This window comes from Pholis gunnellus (genome assembly GCF_910591455.1).
Source record: "Pholis gunnellus genome assembly, chromosome: 12".
NCBI lineage: Eukaryota > Metazoa > Chordata > Actinopteri > Perciformes > Pholidae > Pholis > Pholis gunnellus.
This window is the reverse complement of record NC_136539.1, coordinates 3,745,398-3,771,169: the sequence shown is the minus strand read 5'-3', so window position 1 is coordinate 3,771,169 and position 25,772 is coordinate 3,745,398. Positions and strand designations below refer to the sequence as shown.

Here is a 25,772-nt window from a genome sequence, read left to right as displayed (position 1 = left end):
TGGACAACGCAAGCAGTCACTAGTTAAACATGTTAAGCAACAAATTAAGAGTAGGCTATTAACTAGCAAGTACATTTGTTTACGTTAAACGCTAGCTGGCTTTTGCTCAAAACAAAATTGCTGTTTTGACAGTTAGCCTACCAGCTTGTTTTGGATATTGCCAATAGAGTATTTCTTCGTGTCGTAATTGCCGAAGTTGGTATTGACTTTTCATATTTCAGTGACAATATGTCTATGTTTAGCGACACACAATGTCCAAAAGCACCAAGGGTGCAAACCACTCGAGCAAGGGTGAACTAACGTTAGCTTAGCTCCGTACGCTAAGGAAGTCAATTGGCAAAATGCTACTTAGCAAGCTGCCCCCCTGCAAGAGGATGCACCTAAATGATGTAGCCCCTGGCATATTCATTGTAGGTAAAACAGTGACTTATGTGACAAAAGTCCGACAAGCCCAAGAACCATGAAAAAATGTCCATTTATGTGTAGCTGTAGTTAACTGACGTGCCGCTAAGCAAGGGTTAATGTTAGCTTACGTTAGCCCAGTTAGCCCCACAAATGACAGACCAGCCTCTGCGATATCTATATTTCTTCACGTTAGCCACTCACCTTCCTTGATTTATCCCTTGCTCTTTATCATTGATAGCGGTGGTATAAATCCGCCTGTATCTTTCGGCCAGAGCTCGCCCTGAGAGTAAAAGCTGGTACCGAGTCCGACAATCCGACTGGGCTCCGGGTGTCGGACAAGAACCCATTCCCGAACCGATGGTGGAGAGCTCGGCTCCTGCTCCAGAAATGACCCTGACACCCAACCCCATCGACGGCGATGAGGAAGGTAGAATCCCTCCACCGGCGGCCGCTGCCGCAGCAGCACACATCATCGTTTTGGAGAACAATGCATATATCACACAAAAGATACCACAGCTAGATAATATATAGCCATCCGATGCAATCCAATTGTCATTAAATCCTCCACGCGTCACATTATTTGTCCGCTCCAAGTTGCAGAAATACCACAATTAGCATCCACGGTCCCCAGTTATTATAAGAGCAAATTGTAGCCGATCTGGTGGTGCAACTACAACGTTCGGTCTTCCGATCCCGGCCACGGCGTCACCACGGTGCTCGTCTCCCGTAAATATATCTTCTCAAGCCATAGCATTTTTCTTGACAAATTGCAGAAACGGAACCATTAATTTCCACGAGTCGCCTTGTCGTGATCGGGTTTTATTAGTTCCTTGAGTATGTTCTTGACCCCAGAGAGGCAGCACCCTCAGTTGGGCTGCCATCTTAGCTCCATCATCCCTCCCCTCCCTGGCTGAGTGTTGCGTCGCTAGCATGCCGGGATATTTTCATGCGACTAAAGCCGGGCGATGCTATCACCGATTTATTTAATCAATAAACCTCCCTGTACATACATATTCTAATCTGCAGTTCTTTATTCAAAACACAAAACCACGACAACCGTGGAAGTGAGCATATAGCGAGATGTGAGAATATAGAAACCATACGAGCTGTATTGCACAGTATGCACAGTTGGAAAGTGGACATTTAATTTGCAGCGGTCCATCCAAGGCCCCTCCCAGTTTGATCTTAAAATCGGCACACTGGGATACTTTTAAAACCGATTAAATGTTACGATGTCCGCCTCAAACAAAAGCACTGACGCTCCGGTTTGACCTTTGAACAGTTTTGCATTTTGTTTATACTGCTTTGACTTCTTAGCTCGTAAGTTCCTCTCTGCTATTATACTATGCAGTCATACTGTTCCATAATGAATATAAGCTGGAACCATGTACACTGTTAGTGTTGTGCACAGTACTTCCCCCTCCAGTGAACACTGTAACTGTAAAATGTTGCCATTTGATCTCAGACAAGCCTTCTTAAACAACTCATTAGTTTGCACAAGGCCTGCAGCCGACTTTTATTAAATCTTAGTTGTACAGTGGTCCTCTTCACTGAGCATGGCTCTATCTACCTACAGCAAAATGTGCACATTTTTATGAATATAGGCTGCATGATGTGGCTCACTGTTGGCAAGACAGCAGATGCAATCTGTGTTTTATCTATGCCTAAAAATTACATGGGAATACGGAAGTGCCTCAGGAGTGCAACATGCACATTATAGGCCTAGTGATAATACTGTGTTTTTTACCTTCTCACAGGAGGAGTTGGAGCAGGAATGCTGCAAAGGGGGAAACTGGGAGACACTGTGTGGGGTAACGTCAGTCAGTATGGCAGTAAAGGCCGATTACACACTGCAATGCAAAGGTAAACACAGAAAACTGCTGCAGGCAGTGCACATGTCATAGAAATGAACATAATATATCCGGATAAGTACATGTGTGATCCATTTACTTCATGTGTACAGTCTATCTATAGTTATGTCATCCTGATGCTGTAATAGTATTATGTTGGTCTAGTCTGTAGGCCACACACGACATCAGTTGCACGTTTATCCATCCTCGGAGAGGGATGCCCCCTCTGTCGCTCTTTCTGACGTTTGTTCAATTTCTTTTCTGTCAGATGGTTTTTGGAGGAGATTTAATTTTATCTGAATCGATAGTGCAAGGAAAAATGATGTTGTTTGCTTCACAGATTATAAAACCCCTTTAAGACAATTTGTGTTATTTGGCTATGTAAATAAAACTGACTTGACTGATTTAGCATGTGTCTGGGAAGCATATTTCCCAAACTCTTTACTGAATCTCCCTAATGTCAAAGTCCAATTTAATGTCGTCTTTTTTATGGTGGTAGAGATGTATGTACATGTGGATGTGCATGCATAACTGAGAGAGAGAGGGAGGTTGAGGAAAATAGAGAAAGAGATTTACAAAGGCCCTGGTGCTGCTTTATTGGCTGCCAGGCAGCGCAGCGGCCCAATGACATGCGAGGGGTCGGTCTACTGTCTCCCCCTCATAGCAACCCAGGAAGCATTGGGAGATTATCATGCGCAGTATCAGAGTGCCAGCATGTATCAGTGATGACAACTGACTCTTCTGTACTGTTGTGAAATTTAGGGATTGTCATATTAGGATTTCTGTTTGAAATATTGGAAGTGAAAAGCAGCGTGTGACATTTGTTGGCCCTCCTTTCTTAGTTGTCTTTAGGTAGAAGGCTATAAAAAAAGATTTGGTGTTTGATTGTGAAGCCACATTCAAAGGGCTGCCCGGTTATCTCGGCTCTGTCCTGTTAGGACAAATGGAGGGAGGAGGGGAGGGGGTATCTAGGCCGAGATGATGCTATAGATCAGGCAGAAGTGTCACAAGCATGAGATGAACCGGTGGAGATGAAACCCAGTTGGTGTATACACACACATCAGGGAAGTGATGCGGGATGCGAAAGAAAATCTAGATGGGTTGTTGGAATGATATGAAAGTGTGCCAGTGTCGTCAGTCGTCCTGATGCAACACAACTTACTGCATGCGAGTGATGATGTTCATGAGTAAGAGCAGAGTTATTGTTTTCTATTTGGAAATGCGTTTTCTTTAATGTTACATCTTGACCTTCTCATATTCCCTGTAACAGATCAGGTTGCACTCATTTCTGCTGCTTTGACTAACTGACTGTAAAATGATCAGGATGTCTGTTACCTTGGACAGCTTGTGAGATTCATCTATTTTAGAGTTGCACAACCAACATTGCCATTTCCATCATTGTAGCTCTAGCGCCACCCAGTGTCAGCCGCTCTCCACTTTCATTTATGCAGCCATAAAGAGGGCAGATTATTGTTGAGTGCAGGGATTCATTCTAGGGCTTTCCAGCTATTTCTTAATGATATTGATACCAAAAAAACAAATTTTGAGTTTGATTGTGGTTAAGTTGCTACTTAAAGTTCATTTCTATGTCTTAAATCAGCTGAGTGTGTTGCCAGCTCAGTTAGACTGAAGTGAACACGGTTGAGTTTATTGCGAATGCTTTTTAATGTGCTATTCAGTTGGGCTTGTCCACACAGATCCGTCTTTCTATTAAACATTTGGCGCAGCAGCTCGATCGGTGCAGATAGTCTGCATTCCTCTCGTGCTATCATTGTGACTAGGAGGGGTTAACCTCAGTATCATGCCGTCACACCCCTGCATGCTATGCACAATTCATACCTTTGATCGTTCAAAACACGGCACACCTCACAATGAAGCTCACAGTAACAGACAGTATGGCATTTACAGTTCAAGTCTGATTGACGCTTACACGTTTTATGAGTCATCCTGATGATTTTCCACTGCTATGCATCAGACAAACTTAAATATCCCATAGCTGTCATGAAGAAATGAACTCAGGTCCCCCTTTAGAGGGCTCCTCAGGTGGCTCGCTCTCAATCGATGGAATTATACATGATGTTAGATGCCATTTGGTTGAAGTTTCAGTCGAACTTTGAGTGACTGTGGTGAGGCTTGCTCAGGTATCAGTATCCCACCCTGTTACCTTTATGACCGGACCAAAGGTGTTAGTAGTTCATTTATCAGACCCAGTAGTGAGTAATGATTTATCTGTTTACCTGTGCTTGAAAACCAAGTTGAAACCACCTTTTCTTCCAGTACTTTTATCAGCATACATGTGTAAAGAGCAAAGTCCACTGTCAGCCAGGTATTGTATTAAAAAGATATATTAATACGCAGTCATACAGCAGGGTAAGACTTTCAGAGGAGGCCTTTTTTTATTCTCAAGGCAGGTCAGTCATATATGTAGACCAAAGGTCATTATATATTAGAGTTCTACTGGCATTATGTCACAGTGAACATCAAAATATAAAATCTCTCAAACAGGAGACTACTATTAAACAGTGTCTCCATTCAATCAAATTCCATTCATTTCAAAGCTATAGACAGTCAAAGAAGCACAAGCTCCCACACCCACATTGCAGCTCTGCTTCCTTGCCACATAAGTTGTAATGCAGGTCCTTCAGCACTCCACCCAATTCCATTTTCAACCCTGAACAGACAGTGGAAACAATTATTATTATTAAGGCTGAGCCGGTGATGACGGAAAGAGAAAAATGTAGAGTGAGAGCTAGTTTGATTGTTGTCTTTAGCCACACCCATGGGTGTCCTTGGAATCTCCTCCCTTCAGGTTTAAAGCAGAAGGAGTAATCAGGGTGTGATTGCACTGCAAATCTGAGTACCAAACAGGTGTTGAAGACCTAAGCTGTTGTGAGAGTTTTAATTCCTCCGTCCATCGAGTCACAGAGGAGGTAGGTACCCTGTCTATTTCCAAATACTTTGTCACTTTACACTAATATGTTCGTGTACTGACATTTCAGATTAGTTTTAAGTGCTTAGAAATGACTTCAAGTGTGATACAGAGCTGTTTGAGACAAAAATGCAAAAGTCCTGAATAAATAGAAATATTAGTTCAATTATCTAATGATGTACTTTTAGTTACTTTTTGAGTGACTTTACTTTGAGGAATGAAATGCATGTCGTGCTGATATTGGGGATACACCAAACACACATACTTGATTTCATGTCTAAGATTGCTGTTAACTCTTACGGCTTAACATGAGCCACACTGATTTAGTCATGATTTCAGAAGCATTGTGTTACCGGACAGTACATCATGGATTATTACTGTGTAATCTTCGAGAGCTCGAACTGTAAATCTTCCACTTTTACAAGGCTCACTAAAGATTAGACACTGAGATAAGAGATTCTGCTCAAAAGATTTGATTTTTCTAGAGTTTAATAATCTCGACGGTTCAGAAAACTCCGGGACAAGCTCGGTTTAAGCTCTTTACCACACGGCATACCTTACATGGACCTATCAAACAATGTCACACACACCATAAATATCGTATGCGCTAGTAGCAGTCATCACACAGTAGATTATGTGACTAATAATTAGAGACACAATGCATTTACTGTTATAACTTCCCTCACAGATGTAGATATTTGCCTCAGGGCTCCATGATATAGAAGTGTGCGTGCCAGAGTGTGCATGTATAGTCAAAATGGCACAATCTTTATCATTCATAACTAATGTCACCGCTACGCCCCTCTGTTTAGCTGACAATTGTGTGTTTGGGGAAGGCGTGTCTTCATGTGGGTACAGATCAAGACAAACCAGTTTAAGGGCTTGATCAGGGAGTCTGGGGTTGGGCAGAACTTTAGTTGATACTTACGCCAGACACAGGGACAAATCCAGCATGACATGTTCACAAAACTGACCCGGGGAGGAAATGAATATGACACAAATACATACAGAACAGCATTGCTGCCTAACCTGGTGTAGTGATCTCAGGTGAGACGTCATGCGCTGTATATGAAAGGTGTCAGCCCACAGTACCACCTGGTGCATGTGATGTGTAGTTCCATTATGTGATGAAGTCCCTCCTTGTTCTCTCACACTTACAGGTGAAGTTACAAAATGAGCAGGTTTTCAACTGGTAAGTATAGAATTATATCAAATAATAAAATGCCCCCCAAAAAATGAATGTGAAATTCCATGTTTTGTCAATATTCAAAGGTTACATTTGTCATATGACGCTCATAGAATTTTACAATACTGATATCATTTATAGATTTTTTTTAATCGTTGAGATTTTATCCTTTTTATATTATTTTAAGCTCCAAATCTTTTTTTAACCTTTTTTTCCTAATCATTATTATTTATTAGTCTTTCGAAGAGTATGTCACCCCACATTTCACTGCACACACTGTTTGAGCATGTGACAAATAAAATATTTAAATCTTTAAATGTGTGCAACAGTGTCATATCAGTTCATCAATGAAACTTTTATAGCACCTTAGGTGTCAAAGTGCATAATTACACATGACTGATGAGCTGATAACAAGACAGTACCAATGTAAACAGGAAAACAAGTCGAGAATAACACAGGAGAAATACAAATGTTATTTTTAAAACAACACAAAATGAGTAAAATAGATGAAAAGTGATTAAAAAACAGATAGCGACATATTCAACAGGCTCAACATTCTCTTGTCTCGTGTTTGCAGGCAAGGTCAGCTCCCTCCTAAAGGACGGCAGCTGGATCAAAAAAGTGGACGATGAGGACGAAGACGTCGAGTGAGTCACGTATACATAATCAGATACAATGTTCTACAATGTTCTCCACTGGAAAACACACACGTAGGATGTGTCAGAACTGTTGGGTGTGTGTAAAAAAATAAATAAAGCTTCCTTCTGCATTCCTTTTGGTAAGCCAGAGTGCTGAGTCATCTCTGAGTGAATTAATTAGATCCTTTTTTCATCCTTCAGCCGAGACCCAAACTTTGGCAAAAGTATTCTGGGCCAGCGCAGTGAAACTAGTGTTGAGTAAGACAAACATTTCAACTCCTATAAGATCTAGAACATCATTTTGTTATTACTCCGATAACTAAATGTGGCGACTGAGACGTTAATCCTTCATTTCTTTGTTTTTTGCTCACAGTCCAGACAGTAAAGAAGTAAAAACCACCAAAACTACAAGCAGGTCAACATCTGTGCAGTCTCTCTCCAAGAAGTATGACTTTATGTTATCTTTTTATATTGATGCAGAAATGGATGTTTATTTTTCAAATAAACATCATGTTAGCAGTTATTTTAAAAAAGCAGAACATTTGATTGTAAATTTCTGTCATTGCAGATTCAGCGGAAGTCAGGATGAGCTGAGCAGCGGGTTGGTACAGTATTTATTCTAGTTCCTTTCCTCTGTAGACACACAAACAATTTGTTGGCGCTCCAGCCCTCCTCCAAGTCAAAGGCACTTTCAATAACTTTAAGCAGTAACTGTGGCTAAATACAGCCTCTCCTCTAACAGCAGCACCCTCCCTACCAGCCCGACTACATCTTCCTACACCAAGAGGTACATTTTCATAATAACACAACTAATTGTACAATACAGCTTCTTCTTTTTCTTTATACCAAATCCTCTGAACAACCTGCCTCTTTGTTGCAGCACATACTCAACCCTGAAGTCAGATTATCCCAGCAGGTGTGTAAAGCTCCAGTCTTTTACACACACAAAGCAAAAAATCAACAGAGAGGCATAAATATAATGTGTGATTTTTGCATTTATCGTGTCACAGCGCAATCACCACGTCCAAGACGACTGTCACAGAGGAACCTAAGACAAGGTACGTGACTAATAGTTCCAATTCAACCGACAAGGTAAAATACAACTCCGTATTGAATTTATTTTGTATTGCTCTTCCTTCAGCACCAGAACCACTTCGGTGTCCAGGGACGGCACCAGTGAGACCACCATCACCACCTCCCAGACTGTTAGGTAGAGAACGTCGCAGCGTTAATGTGGATCATCTTATCGCACGTTGAGTCTGTGTCGGTGTTAATGACGGCTGTGTTTTCTTGCAGCTCCACTGTGATTAAAAGTCCCACCACGACGTTCACTGAGCGCGTCAAGTCTTCAAGCAAAGGGTAAAGAATATATACTGCTATATGGTGGAAGAAGTACTCAGAACCTTCACTTCAGTAAAAGCACCAGTACAAATATTATATATACATATATGATACATTTACCTGTTTGGGCCTCTTATATTCAAAATTCTGTGACACACTGGTTTAATATTTAACAAATCATTGTGTTTTATAAACCAGTCCAACGTTTTAAATGTTTTTTCTTAATCCATCTCCAACGAGTCTTGTACAAGTGCCTCAAAATTGTACTTACCTACATTACTTGAGTAAATGTACTAATAAACTGATTTTAATGTCTTTTCACACAGGCCACTGTACTCAAGCTACTCACCTACCAAAACCACCAAAGAGACTGAGACTTCTGTTTCCAGCAGTAAAGAGTGAGACATGGGCAGATATCTGACATGACTACAATACCTGGTACTGAATAACAGGACAATTTAAATCTATGCATCACTTACAATCTAACCCGTATTTCTGTGCAGCGCTGAGAACAAACTGTACGACACTCTCATCCCCTCGGCTATCAAGGGTGATTCCTCACCCACAGACAGGTGATATTTTCATTCAGCAAAGCCTTTAAAATGAATTATATTGATCATGACGCCGCACGATCGTTAATGATATTCTGTAATGAGGTATATTTTCTTCTTTACAGCAAAACAACCGTCTTCGAGACTGAGAAGGTGATGGTGAAAAGCAGCACTGAGTGAGTTTCTTCCCATACTGGGTACAATGCAGGGGAGGTTGTGTGTGCCAACATATCCCATCACAGACAATTAACTATTTATTATTATTATACTACAATACTATTAACTAGCTTCAGTGATCCTTATCATTATGAAGAACATGGGCGTTGTACTGTATTTTGAGTCAATCCCACAAACACCTCCCTGCTGCTGTAAACATTCAGCAGAGCACCAAATGTGTATTAGTCCGCCACGGAAAATAGTCCACAACAAATGAGCCCTTTACTCCTGTTTGAGTAATGTTTGCTAAAAACTACAGTGCCCAGCTGATTAAGGAAAATGATTGAGCCTGTTCTTCACAACTGAAATCATACCAATAGGCTTGGGGCTGAAGGTCACTGACTGGCTTTGTGGCTGTAATGGTAATGATATAATCATGACTATTTTTTATATTTATTATTTTATATTATATTATATTATGAATATTATCTGACCAATATTTGTGTTTTATTTGTATTTAGCAAGTGAGACTATGTCACTTTTGAAAGAACAAATTACAAGATATTCCTCTAAGAAAAGAAAAGTTGAATTCACAAGCAAAAAAAAAAAGCACCCTTTCTCAATTTAATACACTAATCTATACATCGCTTGCATGTAACCTGTGTTTCTGTGCAGTCCGGAGGACAAACTCTTCACGTCACTCATCCCTTCATCTGGCAAGGCGGATTACTCGTCCACAGACAGGTGATATTTTCCTTCATTAAGCCTAGAAAGCCTATATATATATATATATATATATATATATATATATATATAAATATAGCAGGTGGCAGCCTGCTTGGCCTGCTGCCACCGCGACCCGACCCCGGATAAGCGGAGGAAAATGGATGGATGGATGGATGGATATATATATAAAATAACGACAGTAAATCAATAATAATATTCTGTGATGAGGAATATTTTCACACAGTAACCCTGACATTAAATCAGTCAGGTGAAAATATCTCATCTTTTTTTTTTTTTCCAGAAATGGCATTAAAACTACAACCAAAACAAGGACTTCCTCTACGTAAGATAAACTTTCATCAATATATATATTAATAAATGTACTTAATGCACTTATGCCTTTTATTTATCATATTGTTGCTTTGCAGGGCTGAGGATGACCTGTATGGCACCCTCCTGCCTCGATCCATTACATCTGTATCTGACCGATCTCCTTCTCTCAGGTGAGATGTCTCAGTGAATAATTCTTCTCAAAACACACAACCATTTAACTATCCTGTCATTTAAAATGATCACGTCGTCATTTTCTCAGCAGCAGCAGCAGCAGCACCACCATCACCACGAGAGAGATCATCACATTGGAGAGCAGCAGAGGGTGAGTGCTGGATTTGAACAGCCGAGACTGCGTTTTTTTGGTTCCGTACAATATAGTTATATATTTCTTCTGACATTGTCTTTTGTGCCATTTAGAGTTGAAAGCTCAGGTCTGTCATCGCCATCCTCCACCAGAACCACCAGGTAAACATGCTGACTGCTCAAGTGGGATAAGATGGAGTTGATGCCATCTGAAGAACTATATAATATAATCTTTAAGCCACTCTAGATTAGGTGGTAATGGTCATTTTAACTACCTACAGATTTTATAGACTGATACATAAAATACTATATTTAATCAAGAGCATTTTTTTCATTTAGCCTACAGTGACTAAAAAACATATTTTTAAAAGGCCAACACATTTTTAAAAGACGTGGATTCTAAAACCAGACTCGCGGCTCTGTGACGCTGTACTTTAGCACAGGTCAGCATGCTAACATGCTCAGAATAACAACGCTAACATAATGATGTTAAGCAGGTAAAATGTTCACCATGTTCACCATCACAATTTAGTGTGCTAGCATGCTAACAGTACGAAGTACAGCTGAGGCTGATGGGAATTGCATTAGATTTGCAGGTATTAAATTAAGAATTATTATTAGTTTTATTAAGAAAATTGATACAACAACAATAATATTGTAATATCTGAATTATGATGTAATGTCTGACTTATAATTCAAAGAACCCAATAAATACATAAATAGAAGCATTGTTCAGTTGCGACCATATCTCATTCATGCATCTTTGACACACAGCTACAGCTCGTACACCGATGATCTTCCCTCCACCCGCACCAGCTCCTACACCATCAGCACCACCCCAAGGTGATCATTTCTCTATCGTCTCTCACACTCAAAAACACACCTCTTGTCTGTACAACCGGATTAAAACGTGCCTCTGTTCTGTGTTTGCACACGCAGTGACGACTACAGCAGCGACCGTAAAAGCTACTCTTACCCCAGACCAGACTCCAGGTAGGAAGCAGACCAAGCTAAGCTCTCGCATAATGATTTCTTTGCTTTCCATTTCTCTGAGTTTGCAGTAAGTGAGAAATATTCAAAATATCCTGTCATATGTGGTTATTTTGTCTTTGTGTAGTTATGATTACAGCAGCATCACCAGTCCCTCCTCCTACACCTCAAAGTCCTACAGGAGCAACAGGTATTCCATGACATTAAACACAGCTTGGTTTGATATTATATGAGAGTAAAGCAAGACTCTTGTAGAAACTGATATCTGTTGAACTCTCACAGCAGGTCGGATGACACTGATCAAATCTACTCATCCTCCACGAAGAGTGCGTATGCAGCTCCTGAGAGGTAGGATAAAGTGCAACATGCTCACAATGACAACAGTCCTAACATGCTGAGAGGTCAAATGTTTACAATGCCGTAGTTTAGCATGCTAACATTAGCGAATTAGCACAAATATAACCAAGGCTGATGGGAATTAGTTCTGTCAGTATTTGGTGATAAACCAAAGTAACGCACACAATTGGAATTTTTTGTTATGATGGTGGTGCTACGTGAAAGGTTAAAGGACCACCAGAGTTATTGCAATTCACTTCATGACAATCCACCCAGTGGTTGAGACATTTCTCAAATGTTAATCTCATGGTGGCGCTAGAGGAAACATGAGGGGATCCCCAAAGTCTTTAGGATTCCTCGTCTGGGAACCATAAATGTTTGTGTCACATTCTGTCCCAATCCGTCCAATAGTTGTCATGGTATTTCACTAAAAGCCAAAATTATAAACCTGCTGGTGGCGCTGGAGGGAAAAGGCTTTTCACTACAGTTTTAGGTTAATATAGTGTGGAGCATGAGCTCAGACTTGTTTCTGCCAAACTCCTGTTTCCAAGGTCAGGAATGAACTTATAATAAATGATGTTGTTTTTTTCTGTCCCACGCAGGGCGGTGCTTGAGAAAGACCTGTGCACCTACTGCCGTAAACCCTTCACTGGTGACGCCAAGATGGTCCTGGATGACATGAAAATCAACTGCCACGCTTCCTGCTTTAAGGTGAGCAGATTACTTTAGTCTCTCATTCCATGAAAGTCTGCAACAATCAGTGTTTGAAGAAGAAGCATTGAGATGCTTTATTTGAGTAAAAGTAGCAATATCACAGAGTAAAACAATTGTTTCTCTATCATCATTACTTTGTATCTTTACACCTGGGCTTTTCCTAATGTCACATGTCAAAACATCTTCTGTTCATTCCTAATTAGTATGTAGAGTTTGTGGTAATTCCCTGCATTATTTCACCCAATTTACACCTGACAAGAGGCCCAATCAGCCATATTGGAAACAGCTATGTGGGTGTTCGGAGTATTTGATTTGCAAAGCAACAAGAAACTATTGCTGTCTGATAAATGTGCAGCCGACTGCTCAGCATGCACCTCTTTCCCCATGTGAGTGTGTGTTTGTGTCTCGGCAGTGCGAGGTGTGTAATGGCTCGCTGGCTCATATGAAAGCTGGGGACAGCATGTGGCTCTACAAACGCATGGTGCACTGTGAGAACTGCTTTGAGGTCACCAGAGGTAAAAAATGAATAAAATGAAATAAAAAATAATTGTTGAATGAGGAATGTCAAAGGTTTATATGTGTTTGTTTATTTTCTTTGATGAAAAAAGATGTTAATCGGGTATTATTATTCTTTTTTTTCCCACAGATAAATGGAGCCGCTGAGTTTCTCCCAAGCCCTCACTGGAGAGGAAGCACGTGTGCTTTAAGATCAAATGGATTGCTGTTGATCAGTGTGTTTTGGGTGACGCAGGTTCTCCTGTATGTTTTTACAAGCTGACAAAGCTTTATCTGGGTGTTTTGAAAGATGACAGTTACATTATGAAAATACATTTGAAATACTATTGCAGCTAACTGTAACTGTGCTGTTGACGTCATGATATTACTGTCTCTATATCTAACCCTTTTCACTAATTTGAGATAGCACTTATGATATTCTCTCAGGTCTGCTGACTCTGTGGGGATTGTGTGATATGAAAGGAGATATTGCAATATTTAGGGCCGGGGGCTTTTTCTGTGTGCAATAAAGACAACCAATATATCTGTATCTAAAAATGTGTCTGTTCATTTGGTGTTATGTTGCCCTGTTTTAGATGCAATAAGGTAAACTACCTTCTGGCTAGTTGAGTAAATGAAAACATTTTTATATTACTCCATGTATTCATCTTCTGGAGGAACAACTGAACTTCTGACTCACCTTGAATTTGATAAGTAATTTGTTCTTGCTTTGACCAAGTGTCTTGATAGCTGTACCTAGGCCATGGTCAAGCCCTACACCCCCGCCCGACCACTTCGCTCTGCTGCTTCGGGGTGATTGGTTGCCCCGTCGCTCAGAGGTCCCAGCGGCCGATCGACCCGGTCACGGCTTATTTCTGTCCTGGCCCCACAGTGGTGGAATAAACTTCCCACTGACGTCAGGACAGCAGAGTCGCTGCCCATCTTTCGGCGCAGGTTGAAAACTCACCTCTTCAAGAAGTGCTACCCTGAGCCTTCCGCTCAGCTCTTATTGTATTCATACTAGTTTGTTTCTGCACTGAACTTTGGCTCTGGGTTATGCTCTTAGATGCTTGTTTAACAAAGGAGATGTACTTATGACTTCTGGTGACGAGTAGTTCTCCTGAATACCTATGTTGAATACACTTATTGTAAGTCGCTTTGGATAAAAGCGTCTGCTAAATGACTGTAATGTAAATGTCCGTGAAAGTGCATTTAGATGTGCATTTAGGGCGAAAATACAACTAAACCATTCAATTTTTAAAAAATGTTAAAAGTAATCCGACTATGCAAAACGTTCTAGAGACTTTCTCGTTGGTCTCTGGGGTGGGGGATAATGTTGGTGGGACATGCTACTCACAATTATATCAAAAACTGTAAAAAGACATACATATAAGACATACAATTAAAAAAGATAATAAATGCAAGGTACACTTTAATACTCTGTGTGTTAGTGTGTCCATAATAAACACTTCCTCAGCAGTGGTGTGATGGGAGTTGAACACCAAGCTGCTGACCAATGAGATGGAGGCTGTACAATCATCCCAGCAGCGGCAGCGGCAGCATCATTGTGTTGTGTGTGTACGAGTGTGTGTGAGTGTGTGTGAGCGTGTGTGAGCGTGTGTGAGTGTAGTAGTAGCTTTCAACGGGGGAATCTGGACACCCTCTCTGAATTGAAGAGGACCCTCTGCAGGCAGGCCGTGCTTCTTCTGCCCCTTCTCAATGTGCTCTTTACCAAATGGAAGCAGAGGTGTTGAACCCGCAGATGATGGCAGACGTCAACGGCAACAACAAAATCACCAACGCGGAGCTGGAGGTGCTGAAGCTGCAGGAATTGGTCCGAAAATTGGAGAGGCAAAACGAACAACTGCGGACCAGAGCGAACGCTGTAAACAATTGCTCCGTCGGCCCTCCTCATCTCCAGACCTCGTTGTCGTGTCTGCTCGGCGGTACAGCGTGTGCGAGTGACTACGTCCCCGGCAAATATGGCATTTCGAGCCCGACACAGTCGCATCCCTGTCCCCCCGGAGCCCGCGGAGCGACGGAGGAGCCGTTCGCGTATTTTCAGCCGAGCTCGGTGTCTCCTGGCGCAGCCGCCGCCGCTGGGGAGGACGGCGCCGCCGCCGGAGCCACCGCGACCGTTATGGATGAGGTTGATATTTTGGACCTCGACGCCGCGCTCCCCGTCGGAGAGCCCGATAGCTGGTAACCGCTCTGTTTGTATCGACCACTCCATCGCAGCCACAAACATAGGCTATATGTGAAATTACAGTTAAAAATCCCTGTTGTTCTCTGACCATCATATTTGCCTCACAGGCCACAAGATTGCCAACTAGCCACATTTATTTTGTACATCATATGTAACGCTCCCCTGCCATGTATCCTCTCATCGATTACATTATTGATTCCTCTCCTGGAGGAAGACACTTACAGACTCCGGCTCATAGGGGGACTTTTTTTTAACAGGACGTAAAAAAAATAAGAACAAAAACTAACACGAGCAAGTGGGCATCCCAGAATGCACTGTGTGTGCAGCATAGGTGTCTTCTCAGCGTAAGACAGCACCGGGATGAAATTAGAAACAATGACCCGCTTCAGCTTGTGAACAAACAGCTCGGCTTTGTGCAGAGTGTTCAGCCCGAGGCTGCGCCGCTTTGAAGCGCTGTTATCCGCTGACTCTGAGGCAGCTCACACACACTGACACACTGACTACTGAACCGTCTCTGTGGCTTTATGTATCCGATGAGATGATGGGGAAAATGTAGCACACGGCTGAATGCAGCACCAGTGACTCCATTTAGCGTGACTAACTGACCCCGGGTCAGTGTACACCGTGGCCTAGTTGTCGAGTGAAAGTCAGTTCTGCTTCGTTTGTAGATGACGCATATCAAGACAATACATTTCATATCTCAATATATCTCAATATATCTCAATATATATATATATATATAGAGAGAGAGAGAGTTCTAGTATATATAACTACAACTATGTAGTGTTATAGATATATAACATGAATATATTTATATAAAAAAATATTTGTTTCTGGTACTTCAATAAATAAATAGTCTTTTCTTTCATACAGCTGAAAAGCACTACATATTGCTTAATGTAATTAAGAACTTTGGGGCAAAATGAAAAGAACAGTTGTGAAATTATAGAGAAAATATCAATACAAATGTCCAGCTCTACATTGACTTTGTTTACATGCATGCACACAAATACAAATTCATTCTCATCAATTCAGATTGTCTTAGAAATGTAAGTTAGTGTGTGCTTGTTATATTCCATTTAGACGATGTGGTTGTGTATCACGATATCTTGATGTATGATTTCATCACGATATGAAAGATGATACGTTATCATGTTGAATTATCGCCCGGCCCTATTTTTTAGGAATCTGTCATTCCAGTGTATCAAAGTCACACACAGCTACATATTTAGTTTATTGATTTGTTTTATATTCTTGTCATTTTAATGTCATTTCAGAATCAGATGTTTTTATGCTCTTTGTTCAGCGGTCAGATACTTTCAACTGATAGCAAGTCGCTGATAACATCCAGTTTCCGTTTCTTTTGGTTTTTGTGTGGCCACGATACAAGTATGTAGCACTGCAACGAGCAATTATTTTCAGTCGTTTTTTCATTTTTTTCTTATTTAATTATTTAACCATTTGTTGTGTAAAAAGACAGGATGTTGTGAAAAATGTGTAGTATAATGCCAAGGTGGCATCTTCAATTCATTTTTCGAACCTAAACCCCACAATTATCAGTTCACTGTCATTTATGACGAGGAATTATAGAGAATATTTGGCATTTTTGGTTAAAAAAATGACTGAAATTATGAATCTATTATCCAAATTTCTGATTAATCCTGTGTTGATGAACTAATCTGTTCATTGACTGATTGTTTCTGTGCTTCAAGCATCTACAGCCCACAGGGGGAAGAGATACTATCATCCTGTGTCTCACTACTCACATACTCACATCCTATAAATCACTGCACCCAATGAGGCTGTCACCATTTTAATTTTTATTATACACTGCTGCTTTCACAGTTTGTGTTGTAGCCAGTAAAATGCCAATTGCTTTTTGTGGAAATGTTGATCTTTTACGGTGTGTTGACATTTGGATTTTATGAAAATCGCTCCCTTTACTCAGCCACAGGTTTTACCTTTGCAAAGTCATGCTCTGCCTTCGTCTGAGAAATATTGCCACAGTAAAATGTGCCCCTACAGATCTCTAGGCTGCACAATAAAGCAGCCTCTAGTTTATTTACCCTCAGTTCTCTCCAGACAGTAACAATATGAGCTTCGCTGTAAAGGTGTCAGGACTGAATTGTGGGTTGTGCTGTGTCGTCGCAGGCTTTACGTGAGTCCCAAAGCCAAGCTGTGGGGCAAGAGTGTCCTCAGCCCTCTCCAGTGGTGCAGGCAGGTACTGGACCACCCGGGGCCCGAGGTGGAGCTGGCCAAGATGACCCTCTGCCACAGGCTGGACCAAGGTATTTATCACTCAGATTAACGGCCTTCAACTGCGGCCGCATCTGGACATCTGTCCCTCCGGCTGCTGACATGCGATCATAAGCTCTGACCCACGAAACGTCTCCACGTGCAACAGGATTTCAGCTCCCGAGCCGTGGGAGCGTTTCCCTGCACACCGCTCGATCGCTTCTAACCATTTAACTCGCTCTCTTTGAATTTATGGGTTTTTAAGTACCTCAGCCGACTTCCCACAGAGTGATTATTTTCTGTGGTAGCTGGAAGGTCTCCCATTTACACATTTCAGTATCGCCAGAGAACAATTATTTGTTACTCTGCTGATATATAAAGAACACTTCCATTTGGAGGAACTCGTGCTGTGCTCTTGGATGGCATTACACTGTGTGAAGTAGAAAACAGAGCAGATGGGATTATGAAGCTGTAGTATCACATTACACTGCACCACCAACAAGTGGTTTTACATACTGTATCTTACATCTTTGAAACATTTCAAAAGAAAAAATAATATTAAATTAAAATTCATGTTTTTTTGAAATAGTCATGTATTCATTTTCACAAATATGCTCATTCTCTTTTCTTGCTGAGAGTTAAATGAGAAGATTGATAGCAATCTCGTGTCTGTAGTTCAAAATGTAGCTGGAGCCAGCAGCTGGTTGCTTAGCTTAGCATAAAGACTAGCGGAGAGTCCAGGACGACACTGCTCCCCAGCCAATAAACAGTCCACATAACTGCCCTTAAAACCCCAAATTCTCCTGTTTACACTTTGGTTTTTGGGGCTTTAGAGGTGCTGGTTGGTAGATTTTGTTGCCATCTGACAGAGCAAGGCAACAGCTGCTTTCCGCTGTTTTGAGAATTTATGCTAAGCTAAGCTAATGGCTGCTAGCTGGTGTTGCTCATATTTAGAATATCCTGGAACATTTACAAGTAACATAGTAGAAACCTGGCTAATTCAGCCCCTCGTATACATGGTTGTAACATAATACAGTTTGCTGAGGGTGCGTCCGCCGTCTTGTCGTCTTTGGCTCATCCACATGACACAAATCTGACACGTCCTGATAAACTGAGTCGCCTCGACTGTTGAAGATGATGAGGATTTTTTAGCTGGATTAAGCTTCTCCATCTACTCATCAGTTAAGTTAAGATACTACATTACGGCTTTTCCATTTCATCATGTAGACCGTTGTTACATCATTTTATCCTTGTGTTTTCATAACTCAAGCTGAGGACGCACCTGCGCTCACGGCAGACCTGGATACGACAATATGATTTTCATACGCACATAACACATAACCAGGATACTTCAAAATCCCTTCTAGTGAGCTACTGAATGACATTTGCTGCTTGACACAGTTTTTGGGATTCGAGGCTTCACTGTTTCTACACTCTCGCACGGGGACATGGTTGCCATAGAAACCTTGCTTACATTAACTGGGGTTTTGAGGCTGATTTGCTCGGCACTCGCAGCTCAAACACAAGAGACTCTTTACTGTTGCATGCATGAATATATGCTGTGTGAACTTGCCCGTGTGTGTGTGTGTGTGTGTGCTTAGATTTTCTATATTCACCCTCACTTTGTGTCCAGACTGTTATTCAATAGCACGGATTTGTTAGTTTCTGTTTGGATGTTCATTAGTGTGTGTGTGTGTGTTTGTGTGCGGCTCAGGGTCCTCTTCTTTCTCTAGAAGCTGCATTCAGTGGAGGTTGGCTCTCCTCCTCTGGGTCATGAATACATCCTTGTCTCCGAGCTCCAGGAGCTGTTGTTTTGGGTAACCTGCAGTGAATGCTAGTTTCGTCCATTAGCAGTTGAGCCTAATTGCGTCAGGAATGCCAAAATGCACCGCTCTGTCCGGAGTGGTGTGCCTCTCTGACTACCAATCAGTGTGTGTGTGTGTGTGTGGGGGGACTCAGTGTTGACACATGGAACACACATCATCTAATGTCAGTCATGTCATTCAAATCTGCTGGCCAGCATTGATTCATGTAAAAGAAGAATACCACTTTTAATGAGGCATTGGGACTAATTGTCATTTATTAATAGATAGTTATTAAGCCATTCGTAAGGACAATATTTGAGCCTGGCAACCCAAAATCAATTGGTGTCAAGCTTTCCACATGAGTGGTTTATTATTAATCTTTAAACCTAATTGATTATGTTTTAATCATTATTAAAGCCATAAGTTACAGCTTATAAACATTAATAACGTATATGTTATGACAGTGTGTACCATGGAATTCATAAAGAAGGAAACATCTGAAGCAGTATAAATGTAACCTCCACACCCCCAAATCTATTTTGGGAATGCGATCTAGCCTACATGCACAATCCCTGCTTATCCTAAGATCCCTCCAAAAAAAAAAAAGATCTGCAGTTTAGCCCAATAAGCCGCAGTGTTAAGCTAAACCTCGTCTTACCGTATCAGCCTCGTCTGTCCGAGCCGTGACCCGATCATTTAAAACATCAATACTGATCTGTAAAAAGCAGATTAACATTTTCGGAGAGTATCTCCGAATCGAATCGATGTCCTCCATGTGTGTGGGGTTTGTATGTGTGTGTTACGAGGTAAAGCAATCAGTCTAATGTGTCCCTCGCTACAATCTTGTGTCCAGCTAAGCGGTGGCGAGGACTCTCCTCGGTCCGTCCATACAGCTGCATAGAGGGACTGTCCACCCTCAGCTGCCCCGTGCTGCCTTACACGAAACCTGCTGCACCAACCGTGGCCCCAGGTAACACAGACAGATACTACACAGGCATATACCTCCTGCTAACACTCAATGAATTGATCAGCTGATTGATAGTGAACTGTCAGTTCCATGTTTCATTATAACCGATGGATCCTTTAGGTCAGTAGCTTAGTACTAAACGGTTTCTTATCATCTTATTGGAACCAAATTCATGGTCCCCAGATGGTGTATCTTAATAACTTTAGTGTATCTCCTGACTTTTACCTTAATGCTGCCATTAGATATGCACGATTGGTTTTAAGTTAAATGTCTCGATGGCTATTTGATGGATTGGCACAACATTTTGCAAACATTAGCATGCTAACATGCTAAACTAAGATGGTGATAATGAGACACATTACTTGTTAGACTTGAGCATGTTAGCGTTTAGCTCAAAGCACTGCTGTGCCTTTGTGCAGCCTCACACAGCCCCTAGTATGGCTGTTGACCTCCTCTCCACAGTCACACAGTTACACCTGGAAACTGCCCAGTACAACCACAATCTGATCTGTTTGGCTTCTGAACAGTGCTGCTTTTTCATTTTCCCCACCCACTTTGATCCTGCCAATGTGGGGACTCAAGCCTGCTTTTCTTCTGTCCTCATACAGTGCTCAGAAATAGCAAACAACCAAATCATTGGATGTGCAAATTAGGGTTTATTAGCTAACATTTTGGCATAAAATGTAAAGTCTATTACACTTCATACATAACTACCAACTCTCGCCTTTAATCCAAAGTAATAAGAATACAGAGCCAAAAGTGCGTGTTGCTTCCAAAATACTTTTGGAGCTCTCTGTGTGAACATAACCCAGATTCTTAAACAACCTGTTACTTGCAGTTTACAATCAGATTACAGCAGATTCCCGGGGAGGAGATTATCTGGTCATTTCCTTGGACAGATGGAGACAAGCAAGCTCAAACTCCACCAGAAAAAAAAAAAACATCCATATTTTATATGAACACAGATGTCAGTGAGTTGAGCTTTGATTAGCATGTTAACGATTGAATCTTCTCCCTCTTTTTCTGTGTTTCCCTAGCTCCATTGCCATCATGCGCTCAGTCTTTCCTCCAGCCTCTCAGGGCCAGCCTCAGTGACAGAGCGCCCACCTTCCTATCAAACTCCACCCTCCACAGTAAGACCTCACTGACAATATGTCTTCCCCGCTCTGCCATTCATTGCAGTTTTAGCACTCTGTTGTCCCACATGCAATCAAGCAAAGTATCCTGGTGGTATAGATGTGGCTCCCCTGTGTGTTTTTAGACGTGGGCCGCCGACACGCGGCAATCAGCCCCCAGTCTTCCGTGGACAGTGAGGTGGGTGTGTCAGAGCTGGAGGACGACTCCATCTCTATGAGCTACAAACTGCAGGACATGACGGACGTGGAGGTCATGGCACGACTTCAGGAGGAGAGTGAGTCGACTGTTGAAATGTCTTGCGGATCAAAAATATACCCTCCGTGAAAAACAGCCTACAGTTTGGCCTTCTTTAGAGCTGAGAAGTTGGCTTTCCTAATAGGAAACTACTTCATAACAAACAAGTTTGTCCACATCTTGTTTTTATTAAATTTACAGTTGCCTCTTGATGACTGCTTTTCTATAGTCTTTTGTTTTTGTATCTTGATTAAAGGGACAGTTCACCCCTAAATCAAAAATACTAGTTTATCCTCTATAGTTCTACAGTCTTATATTGTCTTCTATAGTTCCATAGGGTGCAAGAAGAGAGGAGGCAACGTCCTGCTTTAATCCAGGTTCACAGGAAAGGCACTGGATCAAATTTGCCCACAGGGGGTCTATTTAGGTCCACAAACTGACGCAAAGACAGGCTTGCTTCGTGTAAACATGTTGCGTCTCTGGCTAACTGTGGCATTTACCGTGTAAATCGTCTTCCACACTCACTTTTCAGTTTTGCAGTTTTGAATAATGAAAACTGCTGGCCATTAGTAAGCTTTTAAAAATACACCTTAGTGACAAATAATTGTCTTGTAGATTTTAGAGACTCCCCGAAATTTTTAAATTGAGGCTTTCAGGGTCTCTCAAGTGTCAAATCAAGAGGTCTCAGACTCCCCGACTCCTTATTTCGCACACTGAGTATAGATTGAGTTGCGTAGCTCTGGAGATATCGGCCGTCGAGACGTCTGCCATCTCTCTAATATAATGGGACTATAGGGCAGCTTGTGGTGCTTAAAGCGCCAAAGAAATATGCTTTTCCATATAGCACCATTATATTGAAGAGAAAAACATGAATTTTGTATTTTGGGGTGAACAGTCCCTTTAACACTGCTGCATAGCATTCTGAAGGGAGTGAAATTGATCACTGTGTTGCATTACTGATGTATGGCTCAGATACATGTTTGACCTTGGATCAGTTGAACTTGATTTGACAGTAATATCTTTTTGTTAAATTATGCAGATGATTTCAGAGTAAACGTATCAGTCTGGTCTCTCGGCGCCTTGCAGAATGAAAAGCATCATATAGTAAATGAGGTTCAGGTTCATGTTTTCCACGGATAAAAGCATCGATCTGTCACCCTGTAGGCCTCCGACAGGACTACGCCTCTACCTCGCACACCGCAACAGCCGGCCAGCGCAGATCCAGCTTCTCCTTGCACTCCCTCCGGCGCAGCGAGATGGATCTTGAGGAGGAGGACGAGGAGGAGGACGAGGGTTACGACCAGCTCCCGCCTCCCCAGCCTCGACTGTTCGGCTCTATGCAGCGGGGTGGCCTGCCACACTCTCACACCTTCTCCAGTATCAGAGACTGCAGACGCAGCTCAATCGCACCTCAGTTCTCACTCAGCGGACTCTCCCAGTACTCTGGACCCCTCAGTCTGACCATGGAAACACATTCAGTATACAGGAATAGCACAGGTGAGTGTTTCACCAATACCACGTCCACTTTTTGAAGCTGAACTTGATTTTTTTCAAGTGTCCCAAATACAGAATTACCTGCATCCTCAGTTAGGGTCAGTGTGTCGGTGTGTTCTGTACTCTGTTCTATCAATTACATGACAGATGTCATATTGAGATTTAATTGCGTCAGAAGGAATAAGAGGAATACTTTAGAATTTCCGAAAATTTGATTTCTTTTTTGTGACAGAGAATTAGATGAAAAAATGTATACCACTCATGTCTGTACAGTAAGTAGGAGGCTACAGTCAGCAGCAGGTTAGCTTAGCTTAGCATATTGACTGTAAACAGAGTGGAAACAGCTAGCATGGTTCTGTCCAAAGCTTACAAAATCCAGGCTATCAGCACCTTCAAATCTCACTTATTAACATTAGATTAAATCTTTTTTGTTTTGTTTAATTTGTACAAAAGCAAATTGTAAAAATGACAAGTTGGGCCTTTACAGGAGGTTATGTGCAGGGTAATGTATTGGCTAGAAGCAGTGACTTATCAAACTAGAACTGTTCCTTTAATGTTGAGCAATAAGTAAAAAGTTCCCACGCTTTGGCCGACACCTACAATGTCTCATCTGGTTGCATAGACAAGCTACGGAGAAGCATGCCCAACCTGCTCCGATCTCCCAGCATGCCCAGTGTTCCCAGCATTCCATGCCTGGCTTCCCCTGTCAACCCACCCTCCCACGGCCCCTCCTCCTTGCCAACGATATCTTCCCTGCGGAGCAGCCAGAGTTTTGACTCCTCCAGTGGGCTTGCACGACTCCAGTCCTCCAGTAAGATCTTTTTGCTTCAAACACATGAATAGAAATGAACCGCGCACGGCTCATTTCTATTCATGAGCGTATGTTTTCTGAAAGCAGTCGCAAAGTTTAAAATGCAGTAAATGCCATCCCACTACCGATATTCGACTTACTGTCATCTAACTTGCTCTCCTGCTGTGCTTCAGTTCCCTCCCCAGGCCAGCTCACCCAGCGGGTCCAGAGCGTGGGCAACTTCCCCACCACTCCCCGACACCCGCTAAAAGCCACGGCCTACGTGAGCCCCACGGTGCAGCAGGGCCCCACCTCCACCTCCCTGTCCACCTCCATCAGTCTACACTCCATACCCGGCAGCGCGGGACCGCCTCAGCCCCTCAAACCGAGCAGCAGTTTGATGCTGCAGCCCCTGAAAGTCGGCGGCAATCAGCCGGCCGTCACCCGCAGCTCGCTCCCTCGCCCAGCCTCCTTTGTGGGAACGAGTGGAGTTCCACGTGCAAGCAAGATCAGCCAGCCCACACGCAGGTTTGACATATCTCAATCCGTACGGTAAAACTTGGAAGCATAATGCGCTTTGAAACTGGGTTCAAAGCTGCGTCCCGAAACCCATGGTGCCTACTCATTCAAAACAAGGCACCTTGCATGGTAGCCCTTCCATCAGTGTATGAATGGTTGTGAATGGGTGAATGACATGTAGCGTTAAAGCGCTTTGAGTGGTCGAAAGACTAGAAACGCGCTGTACAAGTACAGTCCATTACCATTCAGGTAGTCCTCGTGACGTCACCCATTGGTTTGTGGACTGCCGTCTTGAAGCATTGAGTTTTGGCCTTTGGCATCTTAGTTTACAGCCGTCGCCATCTTGGCTTTTTGCAACCAGTGAATGTAAGTGACCATATTTGTGGAGGAGTGACGTAGAGACGCCGTATACGTCTCTGGTGGCGGCCTGTCAATCACAAGGTCGCCCCGCCCTAAAGCATAACCTTGTTTATGTTCTATTTGCCTCTAAATCTGACACTAAATGAACATCATGCTGTATTGAAGAAGGCTTGAAACTAGCGATCGAGAGCATAAACTAATGTTTACAATGTTTACTGAGGGAATACATTGAAGTGAGTTGAAGTTTAAAGCACTTCCACATTGGCTTCACTTTTCAGAGCCGGAGTTTTCTGCCTGGAAGCTACTCACAGCTGAAAAGATGTTCTTGTTGTGGCAAAACAGCTCCAGCAACACCATAGATAAATAACTTTTCTGTTTCTTTGTTTAGTTAAGTTAAGTTAAGTTAAGTTTAAGTGACATAAAGTTGCAGTCCGATTGACGTCCGACATTGCATTTTGTATTATTTTCTGTCAGCATGAAAAGGGTTGACTATGTTCAATGTTCAATGTTAATTTCTTGCTTACTGCAGAAATAGTTCACTATAAAGATCATATATAGCATATATAGTACATTCTGTATAATTGGTCAATCAATCAATGAATTGATGAGAGGAAAACTAATCAAAAAGAAAACTTTTCTTGGACTTAAATTATAGTAAATTTAATATTGTGGTGGTTTCGAGCTATTGTTCGACCAAAACAAGATATTTAACAATCTCATCTTGTTATATTGAGATGGGCTTTTTATATTGTTTACTTATGTTTTATAGACCAAATGATAAATATGTATGGAGTTGGGACACAGCGCAGGTGTTTAGATATTATACTGATTGGTAGTTAAAGGTCGAACTTCATCCTGCGTCCTCTCATCAGTCTTTTTTAATGGACTCCTTTCTCTCCGTCTACAGTTTGCTGACTCCTCCAAAGAGCCTGGCCGCCCTGACGGCCCTGAGGGACGGCAGCTGGAAAGACGGCTGCTACTGAACCCAAATCAGACGGAAGCTGAGGAGGGATCCCAGGGCGACGCACTGATTTCAAGCGTTGCCGTCAGGACGGCCCGGTCTTGGGCTGTG

At 42.1% G+C, this 25,772-nt stretch overlaps 3 protein-coding genes across 18 annotated transcripts in view; 2 read left to right on the top strand and 1 right to left on the bottom strand.

The window, feature by feature from the left end:
- mycbp2 (MYC binding protein 2) overlaps nucleotides 1–1,290 on the bottom strand; it is a 65,310-nt gene extending 64,020 nt beyond the window's left edge. For all 14 annotated transcript variants that reach the window (XM_079169661.1, XM_079169670.1, XM_079169674.1 and 11 more), the window contains exon 1: nucleotides 607–1,290. In XM_079169661.1, coding sequence (XP_079025787.1) covers nucleotides 607–878 — 272 coding nt within the window. In that variant the 5' untranslated portion in view covers nucleotides 879–1,290. The remainder of the gene's footprint in view (nucleotides 1–606) is intronic.
- A 3,792-nt stretch (nucleotides 1,291–5,082) lies between these two features.
- scel (sciellin) lies at nucleotides 5,083–13,503 on the top strand. 3 transcript variants are annotated; one of them, XM_079170589.1, is made up of 26 exons: nucleotides 5,083–5,185; nucleotides 6,345–6,376; nucleotides 6,948–7,017; nucleotides 7,210–7,266; nucleotides 7,382–7,453; nucleotides 7,577–7,609; nucleotides 7,754–7,795; nucleotides 7,889–7,924; nucleotides 8,019–8,066; nucleotides 8,150–8,218; nucleotides 8,305–8,367; nucleotides 8,676–8,747; nucleotides 8,853–8,921; nucleotides 9,026–9,076; nucleotides 9,732–9,800; nucleotides 10,084–10,125; nucleotides 10,211–10,285; nucleotides 10,375–10,437; nucleotides 10,533–10,580; nucleotides 11,193–11,261; nucleotides 11,358–11,411; nucleotides 11,536–11,598; nucleotides 11,691–11,756; nucleotides 12,347–12,455; nucleotides 12,871–12,973; nucleotides 13,105–13,503. In XM_079170589.1, exons 2-26 carry the CDS (start codon nucleotides 6,358–6,360, stop codon nucleotides 13,119–13,121), a joined length of 1,479 nt encoding a protein of 492 aa, XP_079026715.1. In that variant the 5' UTR covers nucleotides 5,083–5,185; nucleotides 6,345–6,357; the 3' UTR covers nucleotides 13,122–13,503. The 3 variants fall into 3 exon arrangements, with proteins under 3 accessions (XP_079026715.1, XP_079026714.1, XP_079026713.1); XM_079170588.1 differs by having other exon boundaries at nucleotides 7,751–7,795; nucleotides 10,378–10,437; XM_079170587.1 differs by having other exon boundaries at nucleotides 7,751–7,795.
- A 1,185-nt stretch (nucleotides 13,504–14,688) lies between these two features.
- slain1a (SLAIN motif family, member 1a) lies at nucleotides 14,689–25,683 on the top strand (the record flags this gene model as incomplete). Its single annotated transcript, XM_079169599.1, has 9 exons — nucleotides 14,689–15,155; nucleotides 17,311–17,447; nucleotides 20,053–20,169; nucleotides 21,204–21,299; nucleotides 21,428–21,577; nucleotides 22,702–23,034; nucleotides 23,654–23,842; nucleotides 24,016–24,349; nucleotides 25,608–25,683. The coding sequence occupies 9 exons, from the start codon at nucleotides 14,689–14,691 to the stop codon at nucleotides 25,681–25,683; spliced, it is 1,899 nt and encodes a 632-aa protein (XP_079025725.1).
- Nucleotides 25,684–25,772: the final 89 nt, after the last annotated feature.